This window comes from Stigmatopora argus, chromosome 22 (assembly GCF_051989625.1).
Source record: "Stigmatopora argus isolate UIUO_Sarg chromosome 22, RoL_Sarg_1.0, whole genome shotgun sequence".
Taxonomy (NCBI): domain Eukaryota; kingdom Metazoa; phylum Chordata; class Actinopteri; order Syngnathiformes; family Syngnathidae; genus Stigmatopora; species Stigmatopora argus.
This window is the reverse complement of record NC_135408.1, coordinates 3300513-3321996: the sequence shown is the minus strand read 5'-3', so window position 1 is coordinate 3321996 and position 21484 is coordinate 3300513. Positions and strand designations below refer to the sequence as shown.

General features: G+C 40.7%; 1 protein-coding gene across 4 annotated transcripts; it reads left to right on the top strand.

Moving 5' to 3' along the window:
• Positions 1 to 201: 201 nt before the first annotated feature.
• Positions 202 to 20609, top strand: klhl13 (kelch-like family member 13). Of its 4 annotated transcripts, XM_077593234.1 has the most exons (9): positions 202 to 374; positions 1337 to 1407; positions 8450 to 8521; positions 10126 to 10267; positions 10689 to 10821; positions 12461 to 12657; positions 12908 to 13703; positions 15070 to 15183; positions 19724 to 20609. In XM_077593234.1, the coding sequence occupies exons 2-9, from the start codon at positions 1355 to 1357 to the stop codon at positions 20209 to 20211; spliced, it is 1995 nt and encodes a 664-aa protein (XP_077449360.1). In that variant the 5' UTR covers positions 202 to 374; positions 1337 to 1354; the 3' UTR covers positions 20212 to 20609. The 4 variants fall into 4 exon arrangements, with proteins under 4 accessions (XP_077449360.1, XP_077449362.1, XP_077449363.1 ...); XM_077593236.1 differs by lacking the exon at positions 8450 to 8521 and having other exon boundaries at positions 219 to 374; XM_077593237.1 differs by lacking the exons at positions 202 to 374; positions 1337 to 1407 and adding an exon at positions 3238 to 3581.
• Positions 20610 to 21484: the final 875 nt, after the last annotated feature.

The following is a 21484-nucleotide window of genomic DNA, read 5'->3' as shown; positions in this document are numbered from 1 at the left end:
TCAGATCTCTGAAGCCGACGTGCTAACCACCCACCACCGGGCCACTCTGACTATTTTAGTTTTTATATATTTCTCATTTGTTGTTGGTATTTATGGTATAATTTTCTGTATATCTCAAATCCAATCAGGAGTAAATGTTAACGAAATGGATGAGAATACCTCGGCAGAAATACTGTATTTAGTAACGGAAGTTTTGAGCCAATAAGAAAAGATTGCCATACTATTCTACCAATGAAAAGTTGTGATGGTTACCCTTTAGTAGTAAGCGAAAATTCGATTGGATGAAACTGGTTGGGCGGCTCCTGTGCTGAAAGTGGATTTGAGGACTTGGGAGGAAAACAAGGGCACCAGTCAGCGTTACCTCGTCGTTGAAGGTATGGGATTTATCATTTAAACTGTATGGAGTGTACGTAATACACCTACTATAATTGAATTGAAATGATCACCCTATTAATCCCGACAGACAACAGGTTGACAACCATTCTGTCTTTCAATTGGTTGAGGCAAACCAACCAACCCAAGTAGCAACTAACTATGCGCCCAAGTAACTCACGTTAAGACCCAGCATTCTTATCATTTCCAAACTATCAAACTGCTGCAATTTAAAGATCGCATCTACCTATAAACACTACTGACAGTATTAGTGTCGACAGATCTTCATGTACATTCAGCAAGCTAATAATAAACATTAATGAGTTAGCTTAGCTATGGTGCTAGCATTAGCTTTCTCTCACTGGTGTTAAGGTTTACCGTATATGACTGGAAAAAGCCTAATTGTAGCTAGACAGCATTGTTCGCGTCGCAATGTAGTTTCTCCTTTGACGTCTATCAGTCACTCCCCTCGCGTATACATCACGTTTCATGCGCCACTATACAGGTTCAAAACTTTAATCACGTTATGTTTTGAGTCAACTTTGACGCGTTTCAATTACATGCATCAATAAAGTAAAGAATACTTCGCTTTTTTTACTAGGATACCAGGCATATATTCAACTTCAATCAGCGTACATCATGTCTTTCGATTAAAAAGAAGTGATGTCATATTTTAGAATGAAATCACTGAAGGACTGACATTACGCATAGACTCGCAAAATGAGTACTGTTCAGTATATTTACAGTCCTACAAGCTTTTCTGGATTGTCATGGGAATTTGGCTGTCCTTTGGATATGTGATCCTTAATACAGAAATCTCATGAACTACTTGGCACCAGGTCACACTTGCAATATTAGCATTTGTACCAATAATATCTAAAATTATGTCATAGCTACTTTAATGGAGCATTTGTTAACTAAATATTGAATAACATATTGAAAGTAATGTATTTTGGATCCAAAGGTGTTGCCTGGCAAGGGTATGGAGCACCCTGCGCACAGAGGGGACACAATGCCCATTGGACTGCATGACAGGTAATGTTCAATGCTGTTAAATAACTAGAAACAACTGAGAAGTGTTAAATTTTACTGTTATGGTTTAAGTGGCACGTCCATTGAAAGAGAAGTACGATCAACTTTTGGTCTCGGATTGATGACTAAAGTAGCACCTTTAGTGCAACATTTATCTGGCCTTGCTTAACCTGGCAGTGTGTCTTGGCTGTAAAGCTGTCGTACCATCTGGAGAAAAGCTTTTATGTGGAATCAGAGTTGGTAATGAGGTAATACCTGATTAGGATTTCAGCTTCTGTATTTGAGAACCGTGCTGTAGAAACACTGCTCAAGAAGCATAATGTTGTGACATATTGTTATATAATTCTATTGATTTTATTCCGTATTTCCATTCTCCCTGTAAACATTATTTATCATAATTGGATGTTTGCTTCAGGAGTAATATACTTGTCTTTGAAAAATAATCCAATCACAATTGTCACAGTTAAACCAATTAATCTGCCAATCAAACAAAACAGTATGTTTACAACCTTATGTCCATTTTTTTACGTACAACTTGTAATTATATGATTATACAGTGTTGTAATAAGTCACGATTTGGTGGATTGGTCTCATTTCATCTCTCATCTCATTTTCTGAACCGTTTTAACCCTCATCAGGGTCGCGAGGGGTGCTGGGGCCTATCCCAGCTGACTTTGGGCCAGAGGCAGGGGACACCCTGAATCGGTGGCCAGCCGATCGCAGGACACGAGGACACGGACAACCATTCACTCTCACACCTAGGGGCAATTTAGAGTGTCCAATTAGTCTACCATGCATGTTCTTGGAATGTGGGAGGAAACCGGAGTACCCAGTGGAAACCCATGCAGGCCCATGCAAACTCCACACAGGTGGATGTGACCTGGATTTAAACCTAGGACCCCACAGCTGTAAGGCCGATGTGCTAACCACTCGCTCGTCTTATTTTCAGTTAATTTATTTCACATTTGTACAACCCTGTCTGTTTTTTTTTTTAACATATAACTTTTGTTTGTCTTCTTTTCAGTTATTTGACCTTTCTTTATTTTTGGTGTATAGTGCGAAGTGCAAAATGTGTGTAGACTTTTTTTTTCAGTTGTTGTGAAACCATTTAGGCATCCTAGGTTTGTCTGTGAAAAGTTCAGTGCTTTGTAGTATTACAGCTGGCTATATTTAGCTCCTGTTCCCCATACGACTTCTAGTATAAGTGGGGATGACAGATGGGGCAGCAAAGTTTTTCTTGACATGGCGACAGTGGAATATTTGTGGAAGTCTAATGTGCTCCTCTCTGCTCTGTACAGTTGACTCGTGTGGAGTGTTGCAGCATTGCAAACTTGGAAGTTTAGTAATGGAGAACATTGTCATGAAATAATTATCCCATGAATTAGCAGCATTTTGTATTTATTTGTTGGATGAAAGTTGGGCACAGGCAGTGTGGGTCAGATGAAAGGATGTGTTCAAGAGGTTGTTCTGATGGTCCAAAAATTAGTACTATTAATAATTGATATTTGGGCTGGGTGATATGACAAAACCATCTATTTTTACTCCTTGAGATTCTCAGAACCTATTCAGTTGAACATAGCGACTTTAGATAGATGATGAAAAGGTATTTTAACTTGGTTTGATACATCACTTATTTACTTCATATCTGGAATTGTATGCAATTGAATATCTAGTGTTACCTCCTGTTTAATAAGGGTTTCCTATCCTTTCTTAACTTCAAATATTACCACAAAGTGGTAATCACAACTCTGCGTACAAGGTGGCACTGTTGCTCAGCTACACTTGATTGAACTCTTGGAAGGCTTGGCTTCACCCCTCCTCCTACCGCTAGTCAGTGGCTTATGCAGCGAGGCGAGCAGTAGCTGTGGATGCAATCTATTGGCTTCTTGGTGCTGCCGGTAATGTCACAACCCTCTCTTTAGACCGCACTGCCTCCACCCGTTCATTTGTGTTTTTGCGGCCCGCTTCCCCCTTTAATTCGTGTGGGCCGGAGTGGTATGGAATACTGCGTTGAGAAGCTCTCCCTGGAAATGGTCTTTGCTGTCGCTATTGCTCTAACACCATTCTGGTGACAACACCATGCCGTTGAAATGGAAAAGCGGTTCTCCTGTCAGCTGGAAATTCCCAGTGCCCGTCCTTAAGACATCCCGTTCATCACCGCTCTCACCTGCCTACATGTGAGTAATAGCATTCATACTAGCCTAATGTGGATCTGGGTATCATTTTCTCACTTTTCAGGAATTGATCATCAGTTTTGAACACGTGACGGCTACGTTTTCAGTTTGTGTTTTATGTTCCAAAAAATGGTTGAAGGTTGTTCCGTTGAAAGAGATTACTCTTGTCGGGTATGGATTTGGTGTTTCTCTTGGATTCTGATTTGCTCTCTTGCAAGATTCAATTCAGTGCTTGACTGGACAAGGCAAACACCACATCCACAACCTTTGCCATTTTTCTACGGCTGTGTTTATTTGAAAAAGGGGACTTGCCGGCTTGGGAGGAGTCTGCCTTTGTCAGGATGTCTGCTTTGCCCTGGTTTGGAAGCTATTGTTATCTGCTACTGTTCTGGAGGGGGAGGGTAGCCCAGAAGGTCTTCACACACCCTTTTGCCATCCTCTCTAATGTATTTTTTTTTCATTAGTTCTCCACTACTGGTCCCGATGACCAAGGTTTACAGTACAAAGAGTGAGAATTTTAGTCAGAGTATGGTTTAAATCATTGGAGGACGAGCTCCGCTTCATCTTGGGTATTTGTATTGGTCAATTGGATTCATGCAATTGTCAATTATTGTGCAGATTTACTTTTGAGCTACTTACGAGCTAAATGATACTCGGCATAGACACTACTGGGTTTCTCACAATATAATTTTCTCCTAGTATAACATGTGAAGACTTAGGGTTGACATGGCAGATTTGCGCATATTCCTTCTTCAGACTTGTCCTGATTAATGTTTATAGTACAGTAATTAATACCTTGACATACGAGTGCCCCAACATACGAGAAATTTGAGACACGAGCAAAATTCCGAGCAAAAATTTGCCTTGAGATATGAGACAAATTTGAGATACGAGCATACGAGACAGCCAGGTGGCCGAGTGCGCGAGGAGCTGCTTATGATAAGTCTTTCTCGCCGCATCTCCTTCGCATAAAGATATTTAAGAGCAGGTTGCAATTTTTTAATGGTTTTTTTTGCATTGATCAGTGCAGAATTAAGGGAAAAACAAAGGGTCCAAAGCCAGCCGGTGCAATGAAGGCTAGTTAGAAGAAAAAGCATCTGATGACAATTGATATTAAGCACAAAATAATCAAAAAACATAAGAGTGGTGTACGCGTGACTGAGCTGGCTCGTCAATACGAGAGGAGTACTTCGACAATATGTACCATATGCAAGCCGGTGCTGGACCCTGTCCCAGCTGTCCTTGCAACAATTCCAGATATCAAGACTGAAATGCAATCTTGTAAAATTAAATACTCACTGGACCAACATTGACCAACATGGCGCTGCTTTCCACAGCAGAAATATGTATTGTCACATAATAATAACAATAATAATAACACATAACAACTAATAATTCTGTTTTCTAAAAATGTAATGTATCTCCAAGCAAACACTGTTTTTGTCTCCTTGTTTCCCCTGTAGTCGTACACATCCTGTTCTGTGTTGTTTTCCCTCTGCAGTATCCGTTAGGTTGATTTAGCATTTTGTGCATGTTGACAGATTGTCTCCACCACCCACACGCAAGCCGTTTTTTTCTTACATAACTGATTATGGTTCAGGTCAGAACATTTTTCTCTCTCCAGGTGCTCCAAATAACTAAAAAAAAAATCGTTAAAGGTGCCACCTGTGCAATAAGAAATTATAGACTAACTTCATGTATAAAGGATGCCAAATGTTGATAGTTCCTGGCCAAGTGTGTTTGAAAAAAAAACACAAGGGCATTTTCCCCGGTAATTCGAAGAGTTGTTAGCATATCCTTTGTGTATTAGTACTGAACAACTGACAACTGCAAGTGTTGCAGAGATTCATCCAACAAAATAAAGTGATTAGTGGTGTGCTATATTTGATTTAATAACAAGTGTGCCAGAAGGAGGGGCCTGGCCAAACAGTTTTGCAGTGCTTCCTCTGGAGCCTGCACGTAGATCGGATGTTGTAAATGTCTTGTGCTTAATATAATCAAGTATCAACTTGAATTATTATGCTATCTTGCTGTTGGACAAGTCTTCAGTTGTGCCAACAATTTTACTGGTTCATAGCTTCCTTGATGTGATACCACTGTCACATATATGGGGCACCATGCGCATATCTAGTCTTTCCAATCTGAAGTTAAATGCTAAACGGAAAAGCAGTGTTTTACTATATTCACCTCCAGAGAAATACTTTTGCCCCAGTTTGATAATTTAAAGAAAATTATGTTCCTGTTTTTGTGCACAAAATGTTCCAAGTAAATGATTGACTGATTTATTGATTAATTGATTTGAATATGCCAACCCATCACCAAGCAGCAAGGGAGCAAGCAAGACGCAACCAGGGACCACGCACTCAAATTTGGCACACAAATGTACAAATTGATCCAGCCAAAGAATTTTAGTTGTTTTTTTCCCTCATTTTGTAATTGTGTGTTATAACTTTGTCTTGACTGCAATGATAGAGGTTTTTAATGGTGGTTTAATGTGTGTCTTAATTTCTTAGATATACTCATATGGCTACCCTGTGCTAGGTGTGTGCATTTTATCACAATGAAATTCAAATCACTGTCTGGATATGGCGGTTAGAAACTAATTATTTTTCCTGAAAACAGCCATAGATACTTTCTATTATTTTGTCTGTGGAATACCTTCACATGATTAATGATTAAGATGATAACAGTGTATATTTTCCATTGCTATTGTACATAACTAAATGCAGTCTGCCTGAAAGCCTTTTTAATGGAATAGAGATGTGAGACAGAACATTTATCAACAATACTGCAAGGCAGTGTTGTTTTTCTGCCCAACTGCCTTTGACTGTGCAGCAGACACAAGTCACTTAAAGATTTTGCAGTTGTGTGAAGGAAGAAGTGTGCCATCGTTTTCCAAACAGGTGGAAGCTTTGACAATGGTAGGATAGTTTTCTATGTGTCACATGCGGTCTTTATCGATATTGTTTGAAGTTTTGAAAATTAAAACATTCAGCATAGCTGCACTGAAATAATCAAAACGACATTTCATAAATGTGGAGCAAGCAACCAGAGCTGTGGGTCCTTTCTCTCACTGACTTTGTATTGTTGCTCTTCTTAATCTGGATTGATTAGACTAGATTAGATTAGATAACTTTATTTATCACGTATTCGGGAAATTTCACATATATGATACAGAATTAACTCCTTCATGGCGGAAAGCGTGTCTTATATGTTATTATTTAAAAGTTTTTGTAAGGAATTCAATTGTACATCAGTACCAAAAATGGTCTAAAAATCACTTTAGATGTAAATAATTGAGTGAGACTGAACATATTTGTGTGTATTGTTTTTTACCATGGAATTTCTACAAATTCGCTTGACGCTAATTTTCCCTTTTTCATCCTGTTATGTATTTGACAAGCCTTTAATTCACAAGGAACCCATTCCGCAAAGAGGGCACATTTCCCTAACAGTTAGGTTTTACAGACCACAATATTGTCTGCCAGATGCCATCCAACTTAAATAAAGGATTCCATAAGATTTTTTTAAATTATGATTATTGGTTCAGAGCTAGTTAAGGCTGCAAACCTATTCTTATCTCTTTCAAGACTCACTTGTCTCATGGAAAAGCCAAGTTGACTTTAGCTTTTTAAGCTGTCACTTGGAGAAGGATGTTTTTAAGCTTTTCACTGACATGAAAAGGATTTGATAGTGTCACTTTCATTCCTTTGCTGACACTCTGTAGTAGTTTTTTCTTTTTACATTTTTTTATTCTCAAAACCTCTATTATACATCTTGTAGAAGCACACTGCCCCGTCCCTAGAAATGGGTGCCTTTTTATTATTTGAACATATATCTTTTCTTTCTTTTTTTAACTGACATAAAATTTACAGTGGGCATGAATTGTCATACATTGTGTACTATCTCTTCAAATAATGGCCACCCCAAAAGGATTCTTTGTCACAGTTCGACATTTGGTGCATAATCCACTTAGAACAAAGAAATGCTTCATTCAAGTGGATACCATCCTATTTTTCTTCAGGAAAAAGTTGTAACTGTTATTGCTCATACATGGACACCTGCCTCATGGTCCACATATTAGCCATTTGACTGGTTTATTTTCCTTCACTTGACATAAATTGTTATAAAGTATTTTATTTTATATTGCGTGCTACCAAAATAAGGAAAAGCCTCATCCAGTATTTGGTCTTTTACAAATATTTGCCCCTTCAGCGCTCGACATTAACGAATGCCTGGCGCAACCAAGTATTCTTTTCGGGCAGCTGTCAAAATGTAATCAGCTGCCCGAAAGGGCAGGTAACGTTTTCATTATGTAATGTAAAATAAATGAGGAAAATCAAAATCGTTTCCTGCCATGAGCGCGGCCATTGTGACGCTTTTTGGCTGCGCGTGTGAACTTTTTCCGCTGCTCGTGTGAAATGTGTCTACGTTTTCTTGAAGGCGCCACCATTTTGCAATTTTTTATTAGGTTTGTTTACGTAGGCCAGTGGGCATCAATCATATTCCGTTTGAGATTTCGTCTGCTCATCGTCTTTGTACCGGTACTGATATTTAATGAATATTTCACCATATCTGTCTGTAAATTAGGGCAGGTGGATTGCCATCTTGGGTAGGTAAAATAGATGGGTTACCTGCACATTAAAAAGTTAATCTAGAAGCCTGCTGTTCTAGCATATGACAACCTTTAGTTGAAAAAAATACACCAAACAAATAAGAGAATAAATAGAACAATAGGTTTGCACTATTCTGCAACAATTGCATGATCCAGTAGAAATCAAATATACAGTACGTAGTGTCCAACTGCTGTAAAAGATCCCGTTTCCCATGTTGGATGCTGTAGCTGTTGTCTCTCTGTTTTGTTCTGGCAGCCACCAACACTCCTTTGTGGTGTGGACAAACCACTCTCTCTTCTTTACCTGTCCGCCTTACCACCTGACAGGGTAAATGTAAACGTGCTCTTTTATGTGAATATGCTCACTGTCTTTAGGTAGTGGTGGTGTTGTCAATTACTAGTTGTATCCCCATCGTATGTGACCCTTCACCAAAAGTAGAGCCAGCATTATTATTATTAGCAGAAAAAAGCAGAGCTGCCAACTACTCTGGAATTTCAGGAGTTTTCTCGGAAATTCAAGGAAAACTCCGGGACTCCGGACAACCTCCCTAAACTCCGGAAATCCCCCCCAAAAAATCACTTAAATTTTTTTGAAGCAACAATTTTGGAAAAGTACCAAATTTCTCACTTAAATGCCTCGAAATTCACACCACCGCTATGGCTTCCGCCATCTTGATTCAACTGCACTGTAAACTTGAAGAATTCGGTAACACGAGAGCATTTTGAATCATCCGAGTTACAAGTTCTGACGGATGATTCGTCTTGTGTGACTTCAGCGCATATTGATTTTGCGCAAATCGCATTCACTCCGGATAAACTCCGGAAATGGGACAAGGTTAGTCCTGAAAAGGGGTGAACTGAGGTTGGCAGCTCTGAAAAAGGCATGCAGCTCAGTTGTTTATATACTGCATTAAATGCCCTTAATGTCTTTAAACATCAATAATTTGTGCAAGCACTGAACCGTAGAGGTCGTACAGTAAGTTTACCGAACTACTTTAACTACTAAGACTAGTAAGTAATTGCTCTTGAAACATCTTCTCTTAACTCTGAATCTAGTTCAGTTGTCCTTTGTGCATCACACAGATTTTTGCTTAACACTCATTAGTTTCTTGCCCGAGTCCAGACACAAAAATGTCAGTTTGCATTAAAAGCAAGCACAATCAAGAACCCTCTCAAGCAGCTACCAAGCTGAAGAAGGAAAAAAAAGCACTACTGTCGTTTGAGCATCTTCCCTTTATTTTGGGAAATGGTTGGATACCTTTTCCCCCCCAATAGTGCGCCTCATTGACTAATATGGTTTATCACAAGCTGTATTTCTGGAGCATTGAGTGGTAAATTTGAAGAACGTTTAACTGCTTTTGGTTTTGGGCCAGAGTGCATTTGGGTGCAGGAATTTGCTCAGCACATCTACATAACGTAAATGGTTCATTGCCCGATTATGTTATGTAGTACATGTCAAATGTTTGTCTTAGTCACTTTCTGTCGATTTAGTGATCTGTTATGTCCAAATGTAAATGTCAGTGAAAGGTTGAAAGGCCCATCAGAAGTGGTCATATTCTTTGAAAGATGACTTAAAAATCTCCAAGCGAATGTTTTTGAATGTTAAGGTTAACAAATAACATTGGTGAAGGTCCTGCTCATTATAGTACATCCATGACTTTCAAATTCCTACCTGTCCGCATTTCGTATTACGACAATATTTATTGATTCCGGAGTTGTTATTATTTTCATCATGGTCTGAATTGAATAAATTGGTCCTGATTCCTAAGAAATTTATTTGGCAATCTGGCCTTACTTTTCCTCCCGTGAATCCGCAAGCAGATCTAGGCTTTGGCTTTCCAAGCTGTTCATTGGCAAGTTTAACTGGAATAAATGGTATGAAAATTCAATACAGGTGACACTAATATAAGAATATCCTCTTTCTTTTCCTAGATCCCTTGTGGAGGACGACGACACTCACATGAAAGTGGCTTTGGGCTACGGTGATATGGGCATTTGTGCTCACCTTCAGGCATCAAAGACCGGAAACACACGATTTTTCACAAGCAACACACACAGCTCGGTGGTTCTTCAGGTGAAACTATTTCAATCATAGTTATAACCTTGAGATTTGTAAAGGTTGAATTACATATTCAGAGCCATATCAGAAATCGATGATCATACAAAGTACTAATTTCCAGTGATAACCTGGTGCTTATGGTTCACTACACTGTAATTTAGGGATGCCGACGATCGATCATGTCATTTTCAGAGAATTGTAATTGAGGCAAAAAGATGGGGTTCTTAAAATATTCGCTTATTTTTTGAATTCTTAACTTATTAGCTGGCAAAAGTTATTTGGATATACTTTTTTCCTCTTTAATAGATTTTCTCTGTACTCCGTATCAGCAGATTCTTAAAATCAAGTGACTCCCAACTCCATGGAAAAAAATGTGATTGGCACATCAAATTAGCTGTTTTCTATTTTTTTTCTATTATCAAATTTTTCTTTATAGGGGTTTGACCAGCTGAGAATAGAGGGACTGCTTTGTGATGTCACTCTGGTGGCAGGCGATGGTGATGAAGCCTTCCCCGTACATCGAGCCATGATGGCCTCGTCCTCCGACTATTTCAAAGCCATGTTCACAGGTGGGTCACAAATGACTTGGAATATTCACTTTTCTTGATGATTTTTCTTATGATTTGTACTCCCTATTAAGACCAGGAATATGGAGGTGAAAATTGTGAATCAGGGGGCGGCTTATACGTGAGATATTGTAAAATACAGCAATTTTAATGGTGCCGCTTATGGGGGGGAGCTTATATGCGAGTAAATACGGTATTCATGAACGCATTCATGCTTTAACACCGTAGCGGTTATATCACTATTCCTTTTTCTGCAAGGACACTGCTTACATCCTACACTTAAGTGGGAGTATGAATGCCAAACCTTTGAGAAGTAGCAGCAATAGAAATCTTGTTGCACTTTGAGTATTCTATGTACTGAATGACAGCTGTTTGCTGCACTGAATCTAGGTTTCACGTAACACCAGTTGCCAACATTAGGCCATGTTAGCCTCTGTATTGATTGCTTGGGTATTTATATATACTCTATACACGCAGTTTGTACCATGTTTAGGACAGCTATGCATAACATTGATAATGCAGGTACCTCGACATACGATCTTAATCCGTTCCGGGACTGAGATCGTATGTCGAGCTTTTCGTAACTCAAGCGGACGTTTCCCATTGAAATGAACTAAAAACAAATTAATTCGCTCCAACCCTCTGAAAAAACACCAAAACAGGATATTGGATTGGAAAAAAATGTTTTATTTCTTCTAATTCTCCATCTATTAACAAAGTAACACATAACTAGTGGTTTAATAGTGATGAAATGTGTTTAATAGAAGTAAAATTAGACACAGTTCGCGGAGGGTAGAGACAGCGACATACACAGAGGATGTAACTTTACACAAAACAGAATTCTAATTTTGTTTTATTTATTTTTTACCTTCGTTCTGGGCGGGTTAGCTGTTTTCCACGCCTCCACCCTCACGTTCGCTATCGATGGGCTGTTTGCTGTTGTATTCCCTTCAAAATATTCCGAAAATGATGCACACAAATGTCCTCACAATAGGATAACGCACAACCACTTGCCAACGAGAAGTAGTCTTGAATGAGCGATCGCGGGAGCTAACAGGCTAAGGAAGGAATAAACAGGAAATGCAAGAGCTGAGCTTAACCACGTATTGATTGTTGGTAATGAAGTTTTATTCTGAGAAAGGGTGCCATTGGCTATCGGTGTTGTGTGCACGAGTATACTTCATTACCCAAAAAGCCCGCTTTTTGCCCGCGCATGCTCGTTGTGCGTTTTCTGGTCCATGTGTAGCGGAAACTCGTCTGAATAAATCGTTCAGTGCTCGTAGGTATCTGTTATGCACGAAAGAGATGCGGCAAAAAAAGACCGTGCGCTACAATTATGAACAGCCTCTCATGTCATGGCCACCTGGCTTGGTCGCATCTCGAAATTTTGATCGTATCTAGGGCGAATTATTCGATCAAAATTTTCATCGTCCCTCGAGCTGATCGTAGGTCGAGGTACCACTGTAGTTCTCACCTTAAAGTTAAGTCTCTTTGGAATGGGATTTTGTTCTCAAATGTCACATTATATCCTCTATACTTAAAACAATCCATGGATGCAGCTGCAAGCAGCCAGGCCAGCCAAAGATTACGCATTCATTGTGTGGCAGCATCCACATTCACACTTTTCTTTGCCCTGATGCAGGTGGAATGAAAGAACAGGATTTAATGTGCATCAAGCTTCATGGAGTGAACCGAATAGGCCTGAAGAAAATCATTGATTTCATCTACACAGCCAAGTTGTCACTCAACATGGAGAATCTGCAAGACACACTCGAGGCAGCCAGCTTTTTACAAATCCTCCCAGTTCTGGATTTTTGCAAAGTCTTTCTTATATCTGGGGTAAGCAGGTATTTTTATTAGCGCACTAAGAATAAAGCAGATACTGAGTGCATTGTTTTTTCATGAATGAGGCCATAGTAAGTTGTGCAATTTTTTATTTTGATGTGAATTCCCCAAATAGCAGGTTATTGTTAATGTGTTCTGTATGTAAAAATCCAAAGTGTCACGCTTATTTCGGCTGCTTTGCCAATTATGTTTTGTATTGTCACCCCTGAAGTGCAGCGTAATAATTTTCTCTCTCTCACCGCAGGTTTCCCTTGACAACTGTGTCGAAGTGGGACGCATTGCCAACACGTACAACCTCACTGAGGTGGACAAATATGTCAACAATTTCATACTGAAAAACTTCCCCTCACTTTTGGGCACCGGCGAGTTTGTCAAGCTGCCATTTGAGCGCCTGGCGTTTGTTTTGTCTAGCAATAGCTTGAAACACTGCACTGAATTAGACCTCTTCAAGGCGGCTTGCCGCTGGCTTCGCTACGAGGATAGTCGCATGGACTACGCCTCCAAACTGATGAAGAACATCCGCTTTCCCCTCATGAACCCACAGGAACTTATCAATCACGTACAGACGGTGGATTTCATGCGCACGGACAACACGTGCGTCAACCTTCTCCTGGAAGCTAGCAACTACCAAATGATGCCCTACATGCAGCCTGTCATGCAGTCGGAAAGGACAGCCATCCGCTCTGACAGCGCCCATTTGGTCACACTGGGCGGTGTCCTACGGCAGCAGCTCGTGGTGAGCAAGGAGCTGCGTCTCTTTGACGAGAAGGCACATGAATGGAAAGCGCTGGCACCTATGGACGCACCTCGCTACCAACACGGCATTGCCGTCATTGGCAACTTCCTCTACGTGGTGGGAGGCCAAAGCAACTACGACACCAAAGGCAAAACGGCAGTGGACACCGTGTTCCGCTATGACCCTCGCTATAACAAATGGATGCAGGTGGCATGCCTTAATGAGAAGAGAACCTTCTTCCACCTCAGTGCACTCAAGGGACACCTCTATGCTGTAGGCGGAAGAAATGCGGCTGGGGAGCTTGGTGAGTTTTTTTTAATCCCATTTATTTCACCCAGTTTAATGAATGAACAGAAATATTTGTTCAACAATACAGTTCATCCTACTTTAACAGAACCCCGACCTGAACAAATCTTTGAGCAGAATTATTTCTGATGCAGATATTTTCAACTGAGGTATCATTTATATTTCAGGAAAGTAAAATATAATCTGAACATCTTGACTTCTTCACTGGTCACTGGTGATGATAATGAGACTCTCCTGAAATAGGCCATATTCGGTGTGTGTTTCTAATGGAATCAATGTTTTAGTTAATATCATGCAAAACCTGGAATTGCAGTAATTGTGGAACAGTGATATACCACCCGAAACTTGAATTGCGGTTTTAGGAAATGACCACCATTAAAAGTAATCTTTTCTGGGGTTATAATTAGATCAAAGAGCAACGCCCCAATTCACCGCAGGCCACCCCACGAGGGCTCTTCTACTTTATCTTAATCACTCTTTCTCTCCTTTCTTATGCTTTTTTAATGCAGACTTGAGTTTAAACCAAGCAGGCATTTTAGATTTATTTTAATCCATTTTTATTGTATCCACTTTTCAACAACTTGATCCAGATTTTTCTGATACCCCAAAAATAGTTGTATCGGGGTGCGGGTACCCTTACTGAGTCTGGTTTTGAATCACAATTATTATTTTAATGCAATTATGTGCACTGCTCAGTCACTTTTTATGGGCAAAATCGCGTCCAACCCACTGTTTGCCTTCAGACTAGGATAAGACTCACCAGTAATCTTAAAATTGATTTCATTCTCATAGCTTTGGTGCATCACTAATAAGACACAAACTATAAACATGCTCCACTTAGTGTTTGTAAGGTTTTTATTGTGTTCATGCTGGTTGGTATTCATCCCATCCGCTTTTTGTAAAGAAAAAATGTTAATTGAGTACATTCTCCTGCTCTGTTGTTGTTGTTTTTTTCTTGCAGTTTTGCATTACTAATAAAGAGGGGCCAGCCACATAACTGATTCTCGGTATTTTCCAAACATCCACACTTCTATTGCAGCAGACAATTTCACTAGAAAACCATACTTCCATATAAATTGAATTACCGCCAAGCGTCATGTCGGAAATCACTTTTTTTCCAGATCATTGCATATTTTAGAAAAAAAACATCCCAAGGATCTTTGACAGAAATTATTTTACAATCTTCCAATTTCCTGTTTACCCCCTGCTGATTTAATTCTATCATCTGTGTTTTAAAGTTGTCATTTATCTCCCATACTGAGACCCTCCACAAGGCCTCATTTGTTGCCATTTGTCCTCTTTAGTTGTGTCATGACCTACTTCTAATAAGTTTCTTTCCCCCCCCCCCCTCGGTCATCTTTAAGCCACTGTGGAGTGCTACAACCCAAGGACGAACGAATGGACATACGTTGCCAAAATGAATGAGCCACACTACGGCCATGCCGGCACAGTTTATGGCGGCTATATGTATATTTCAGGTAAGTGGCGACCATAGCGATGTAAAATGCAGTTACTGTTATCATGAATGCATTCGTATTTGCTAAAAATTTGACAAATTAGATAGCTAGTTAACATCCATCCATATATTTCCTACGCAAAATGCCTTTCTGCCACCTCTTTACTGATGTCGGAATTTTTTTGGGACATGGTGACCATTCGTCAACCATCCAGAATGCCATCCATTTTGATAATCTAAAATAGCACAGGATTTATCAGTGAAATAAATGGTCAGGAAATGAATCAATGTATTTTGAGTCCAATGCAAATGTTTCTCAATGAAAGATTGGTTATTTAGCAGATTGAATGCATAAGTGGAAGCGTGTCCGGTCGATTGGTCGCCGGTCTTTTGGTCGCCGTCTTTTGGTCGCTGGTCTTTTGGTCGCCCCGACCGCGACAATGGGCGACCAAAAGACCGCCGAGAAAACAAGGTAAAACAACACGATCTACACATCAATAAAAGCCAACAATGGCCATGAGCAGTTTCACTGAGCCGACGTGTGAGTGTATAAGAGTTTGTATGTACATGAGTTGTCCCCTTAGGAAGGTACGTCAGTCAGGGTCTTAACAAGTTCTCCAACAAAAAACAATAAAAGTCCGGGAAATTTGGAGCTTTTCTTTAGCCTAATAATTACTAGGGCATTAAGTATGACTAAATAGTAATTTGCTGTTTTTATTTAGGGAATTTGAGCAACGATTTAAATGGTAATTATCACTTGCGTTCCGGGCGACCAAAGACTGGCGACCAGTCGACCATGTACCTTCAGTTTAAACACAGCCAAAGGGTGTTTAAATACTTCGACTATTCATCAAGTTGTAATTTTCCAACTAGGTACAGTCCTTTTTTATCAGCGTACCTTTAAAAAATGGGAGAATATTTTTGTGTGGTCATGATGGACATTAGTGTTCACCTTTTTGCCTGGTTCATTTTGCGTGTCCCACCTGTAGCTGTTCACTTGGGTTTGAAAACAACATACCCTACTCTATGGAGATGAGCCCCAGTTTCTGTGTGGCTAATCCTGAGCAAATTTTTACAACGGAAGTGGGGAGGGTGATAACTGGATGAAGCGTGTGTGGGAGGTGTCACATGGAAGATCCTCTGTGTTAATCCGTCCTGGCTGTGGGTACTGTGCTATTGCAGCAACATCCAAGACGTGATGAGGCTGACTTTTTTTTCCAGCAATCTTTATTATTCACACCACATATTTAGACTTTTATTTAGTAAGCTTAGTAGGAGAGAGTATACAAGCTTTGACAACCCCTTCTGCCAAAACAAATAAACGTTAGTTATTGAACAAATAACACCTGCTCAATTTAAATATTTAGTTGAATGAACATTTAAAAAGACGGGAGTCGTGTACTTTTATATGCTCAATTTATCACGTATGAATTCAACGTTTCGTAATATATTTTTATTTGTCAAATTGTGTTTGGCTCTTTTAGAAGTCCAAATAATGCCTTGTTAAAGGTTCCACCTCATCAAACAATTGCACAATGCGTTACACAGTAGTCACAAGACCACTAATCTACTGTTAGCAAAATGGCTCTCATTGGCTGGAGCCTACAGGGTTGCATTGCGTAAACATTATTTTTCTAGTCTGACCCTGCATTCCTTCCAACACGTGAATCTGGATTTAAATAAAGTAGCGGCGAGATCATAATTGCCTTTTGTTGCAGATTATATGTGCACTGGAAGAGTAATTAACTGGATTTGGGTTGAATGATTTGTATAGTTGGATTAGTTCCGGTTGTACAGGTATCACCTATGATGAGGAGCTCATTAAAAAGTAAATTCTGTTGGATTTTTATATAGTGCCACTCCTGTAAAAGTCTTAAATACAGTATAGTGTGTGGCTTTAAATGCAGCTAATTTGCCCGCTAGAGGAATTTTGTTGCACTGAGGCCCTCCAGCACCCCAGGGATCTTGGCAGGGATTAGAGTGTCTGTGCAAGGTGATCCATGCTGAAGTGCACTTTTGCGTTGGTCTGTCACGGCAGATCAGCTCCCGTCGTATGGCCGCTCTGCTCCCTTGTCTGAAGCTATTCTGTCAGCTGGATGACCATGCACTCAGCCCACGGAGCGTCACAGCCCAAGCGGTGTGGCTCAGTTTAAGACGCGGGTAGTGGAGTGGTGAGATTCACAGCACCATCATCAGGTCTTGCAATTCGAGCGGTTTTAGGCACCATCATCAGTTCTTGCAATTCGATTGGTTTTGGGGGGTTCACTAAGTGTTCAACAGAAAAAATATTTAGCGAATACCTTAGATGGTACTCGGACGTTTCGTCGAAAGACGTTTGGTCCCCAGACGTTTGCTCCCTGGACGTTTCGTCGTTATTCAACGAAAGAGAGCAGTCTTTAAATTGAGAGTGATGAGCAGTATTGCAGGGCAAAGGGAAATAAATGAGGTCATTGATTTTTACTATAATTTGGACAACGCCGGCGGCGGGCCGGATTAAAAAGCTTAACGGGCCGTAAATGGCCCGCGGGCCGAGTTTGAAAAACATGTCCACTCACAATCCGGGGGCGGGGCGAGCGCGCTTATCCCGCGACGACGAAACGCCCGGTCGACCAAACGTCCGTTCTACCAAACGTCCGTTCTACCAAACGTCCGTTCTACCAAACGTCCGTTCTACCAAACGTCCGGTCGACCAAACGTCTTTCGACGAAACGTCCGGTCACGACCTTAGATCAGCAGTCCCCAACCACTGGTCCGCGAGCCACATGGTGCCGGTCCGTCAGAGAAATAAACATTACCGTTTTCAATCTCACCCCCCTACTTGAAATGAGAAAGGTTGTTATAATAATAATAAATAATTGCTATTATGCTTGTACTTTTTTTTTTGCCGTTGTCATCTGTGCACCATCCCCGTTCCACGCTACTGTTATAAATTGTTGGCCTGCCCAGACGCCGGTCTGCAAGAAATTAGGAAGAGCTATACCACGGTGACAAAAAGGTTGGGGACCTCTGCCTTAGATGACGTTTTTTGGAAATACTTGCTATTTTTAATCATATTTATTACAAGAGCTCAAGAGTAATAAATAGGCTAACAGTTGAAAATTGAATTTGACAAAATGATCTGTTTACATTTGAAATTTTTGGTATAGTTATTATTTCCTGATCCAAAATGGAGTGCAAGAACACCTACTTCTTGTTTCGACTCATTTATAACCAGAATGTCATCCAGCAAGGACAGATGCCACTAAATGATGCCATTCCCCATTTAGTTGCAGACACTGTTGTCCATTTCAAGACAAAGAAGGCTGGCTAAATATGCACGACATGTTGCCTCACCTAACCCGTGTTGACTCAGTCGTCCCTTTGCCAACTTTGTTTCAATTAAACAAGTCGGTCTTAGGGGACAGTTCTGTAAAGTTAAAATGTCACATTCAAGAAGTTACAGAGGTTGGTGAACCACTATTGACACATCCAAATGAGAATACAAATGACAAGGCCTAAGTGCTTTCTGGGTTTGTAAAGTGGATTGATTTTAAAAATGCATTCTGTGTTGCCTTGTAATTCTTAAGACCTCCTCCCGACCAGTCTGTCATTTCTCTTTATTTATTGGCCTTAGGTATTTTGAAATAGGAAATATAGATATTTTGTCATCCTTCAGTTTTATGATAGCAAGCCCCAAATGTTTTTAAATTGTTAGTTAACCTTGGCTTCTTACAATTCTGAATCACACTCCAAAGAAATGAGAAAGTACCTCATGTCCTTTCAGAAAGGTTTTGAAAAGAGTAAATATATTTTTGACATTGAAGTGATTTTCTCCATTACGAGTCTGCATGGTTTTTGTGAGTCTCCTCCGTAAATTAGTTAAATTCAATAGAATCTGTCAATCAGGCTTCAAACTTGTCAAAGCTTAAAAATGACAACAGTTTGATATTTAGATGAAATAGCACATCAGTTTTTCACTCAGTCACGAACGTCTGTTGATGTAGTTCTCCCCAGAGCCTTTAACTGCCTTAAGTGCGTGTCCCATTTGTTTGGGGAGAAAAAAACTGTCCGACCTGATCACTTCAGTAGGCGGCACTCCGCTTTTTCAATGAAGTGAGCACGCGATCTGTGGGCAGCATGCGAAGCGAGTTCTACTGTACATTCTGCTGCGAATCTTTGCCGCTCTGGTCTCCAGTCTTTCTGCCTAGGGGGATGCAAGTGAGGCGGGGATGGGCTGGCTTCTACCCAAATGCATGCTGGGATTGTGTTCCTCTTTATTTTAAGCCTTCCCTGTAGACTTGGCCCGTTTATTTTTTTTCTTTCGCCAATTTGCTTTCGCTTTGTGCGTCTCGACGTCTGTACTCTGTTTGTGCATGTTAGCGTGAGCGCATTGCGGTCCTCTCCCTATGTAGAGTTCATTGTAGAAAGTGAATTCCAAAACATCGTCTTTTAATGACACCACCGAAAGGGATCATTTTTGTCGTCCACTCACACGTCACGTCACGTAAGAGTGACCGACCGAGTCAGTCGTTTGCAGATGAATCCACTTTTGTCCTGTAATTGGCCCTCTTTTCTCACTACAGGGGGCATCACTCACGACACCTTTCAGAAGGAGCTAATGTGCTTTGACCCAGACGCCGACAAATGGACTCAGAAGGCACCCATGACCACCGTGCGCGGACTCCACTGCATGTGCACGGTGGGCGACCGCCTCTACGTCATCGGCGGAAACCACTTCAGGGGCACCAGCGACTACGACGACGTGCTCAGCTGCGAGTACTACTCACCCGCCCTGGACATTTGGACTCCTATATCGCCCATGTTGCGAGGCCAGAGTGACGTGGGCGTAGCGGTTTTTGAGAATAAGATCTACGTGGTGGGCGGTTACTCGTGGAACAATCGCTGCATGGTGGAAATAGTTCAGAAGTACGACCCTGAGAAAGACGAGTGGCACAAAGTCTTTGACTTACCCGAGTCGCTCGGTGGGATTCGAGCCTGCACGCTTACAGTGTTCCCTCCTGAAGATATTTCGGGTTCACCGTCCAGAGAGTCACCCCTTTCAGCGCCTTGACGAGTGATGGAGGGGGGAACCCTATTTCGGTCGCACCCCCGTTAAGCCCCAGAATTCCCCGTCAAACACGTATAAACAATGTTTGCCCTTCCACTTCGGACTAAGTTTATACTGCGTCCTACAGAAGCCTCTGTACATACTAAGGCAACCGATTTCAACCTTAATGTTGCACACTTCAGGAAGGAACTTGACTGGAAAGGGGACCTTGCAAATCAACTTTTCTACCTGATTTCGGCACCCGGCGTTGGTCCCGAGCGCGTTAGCGAGCAGAGGCTTACCAGGCCTGGAGCTCGGCCTGTCAAAACGGCTCTTTTCATTTTTCGCTCCTTTCCTGCAATCGCGACAAAACTGTTTAAAGTGGTGTTTTCTAAATTTAATAAAAATGTTTTTCAAAGTAATTAGATTTTCATGGCATTATCCATCGAGGGTTTGCTCAGTTAGACGGGCGGATTTTGCACTCTTTGATTGAAGAGATTCCCAGTGACACCTGTCAGCTGCAAATTGTTAAACTGCTGGTAGAAACAATCCGCCGAACGAGGTTACTTGGAAACGCTCACTGGCATTAGACTGAAGGCAGCGTAGTCCAGTCTGCCCACCTGCTCGCTGTCGATTAAATCATTAAACGCAACATATGGTGCCCGGGACAAGCGCTTTATGCTGTTTCAAGGCTGCAAGAGGTTTGTGTAATCATCAGGTGAGTTTAGTCCGTATAATTATACTCTTTTGCGGTACATTACTGTCCTGTTTCTGATGCACCTTAATTTGGACCCTGTCGTGCTCAGCATAAATTTCCACAATATTATACACACCTGAACCATCTGCATTTTAGCGTGGAAATAACAGTGGCCTGATTTGGGCCGCTGCATCACTTGTGTGGCCCATTAAAGCGATTAAACTACATATTTGTCACGTTTCTTGCTGTTTTTTAATTGAGTCAAAAAGGACGACACTCTAAAATTGAATTTTTTTGTTCATTTTTCACACATTGACAACGACTAACTGAGATAGATGTTCAAACCTTTTGAATTGGGAGGGTAGGGAATGATTTCTGACAGCCCTCTCAATTCAAATGGATTGTACCCATTTTACTATAAACAACTGAGTAATTTGTTCATCAATTTATATTTATATAATGAAGTTGTGAGATTAATATGCTTTTCATATTCAACAGCCCTCTGAGAGACATCAACGCTGATCTGGCCAGGCTTGAAATTTTTTTTAACAGTATCTGACAGGTAACCATTTCATTCTTTTAAAACTAATTAGCAACTAT

Bases quoted from the DNA above. Each gene is read 5' to 3' on its own strand.
- klhl13 (XM_077593237.1), top strand. From the start codon at position 3,484: ATGCCGTTGAAATGGAAAAGCGGTTCTCCTGTCAGCTGGAAATTCCCA. The intron at 3,582-8,449 runs GTGAGTAATAGC...TTGTTCTGGCAG, and splicing joins CCGCTCTCACCTGCCTACAT to CCACCAACACTCCTTTGTGG. The intron at 12,658-12,907 runs GTAAGCAGGTAT...CTCTCACCGCAG, and splicing joins AAGTCTTTCTTATATCTGGG to GTTTCCCTTGACAACTGTGT.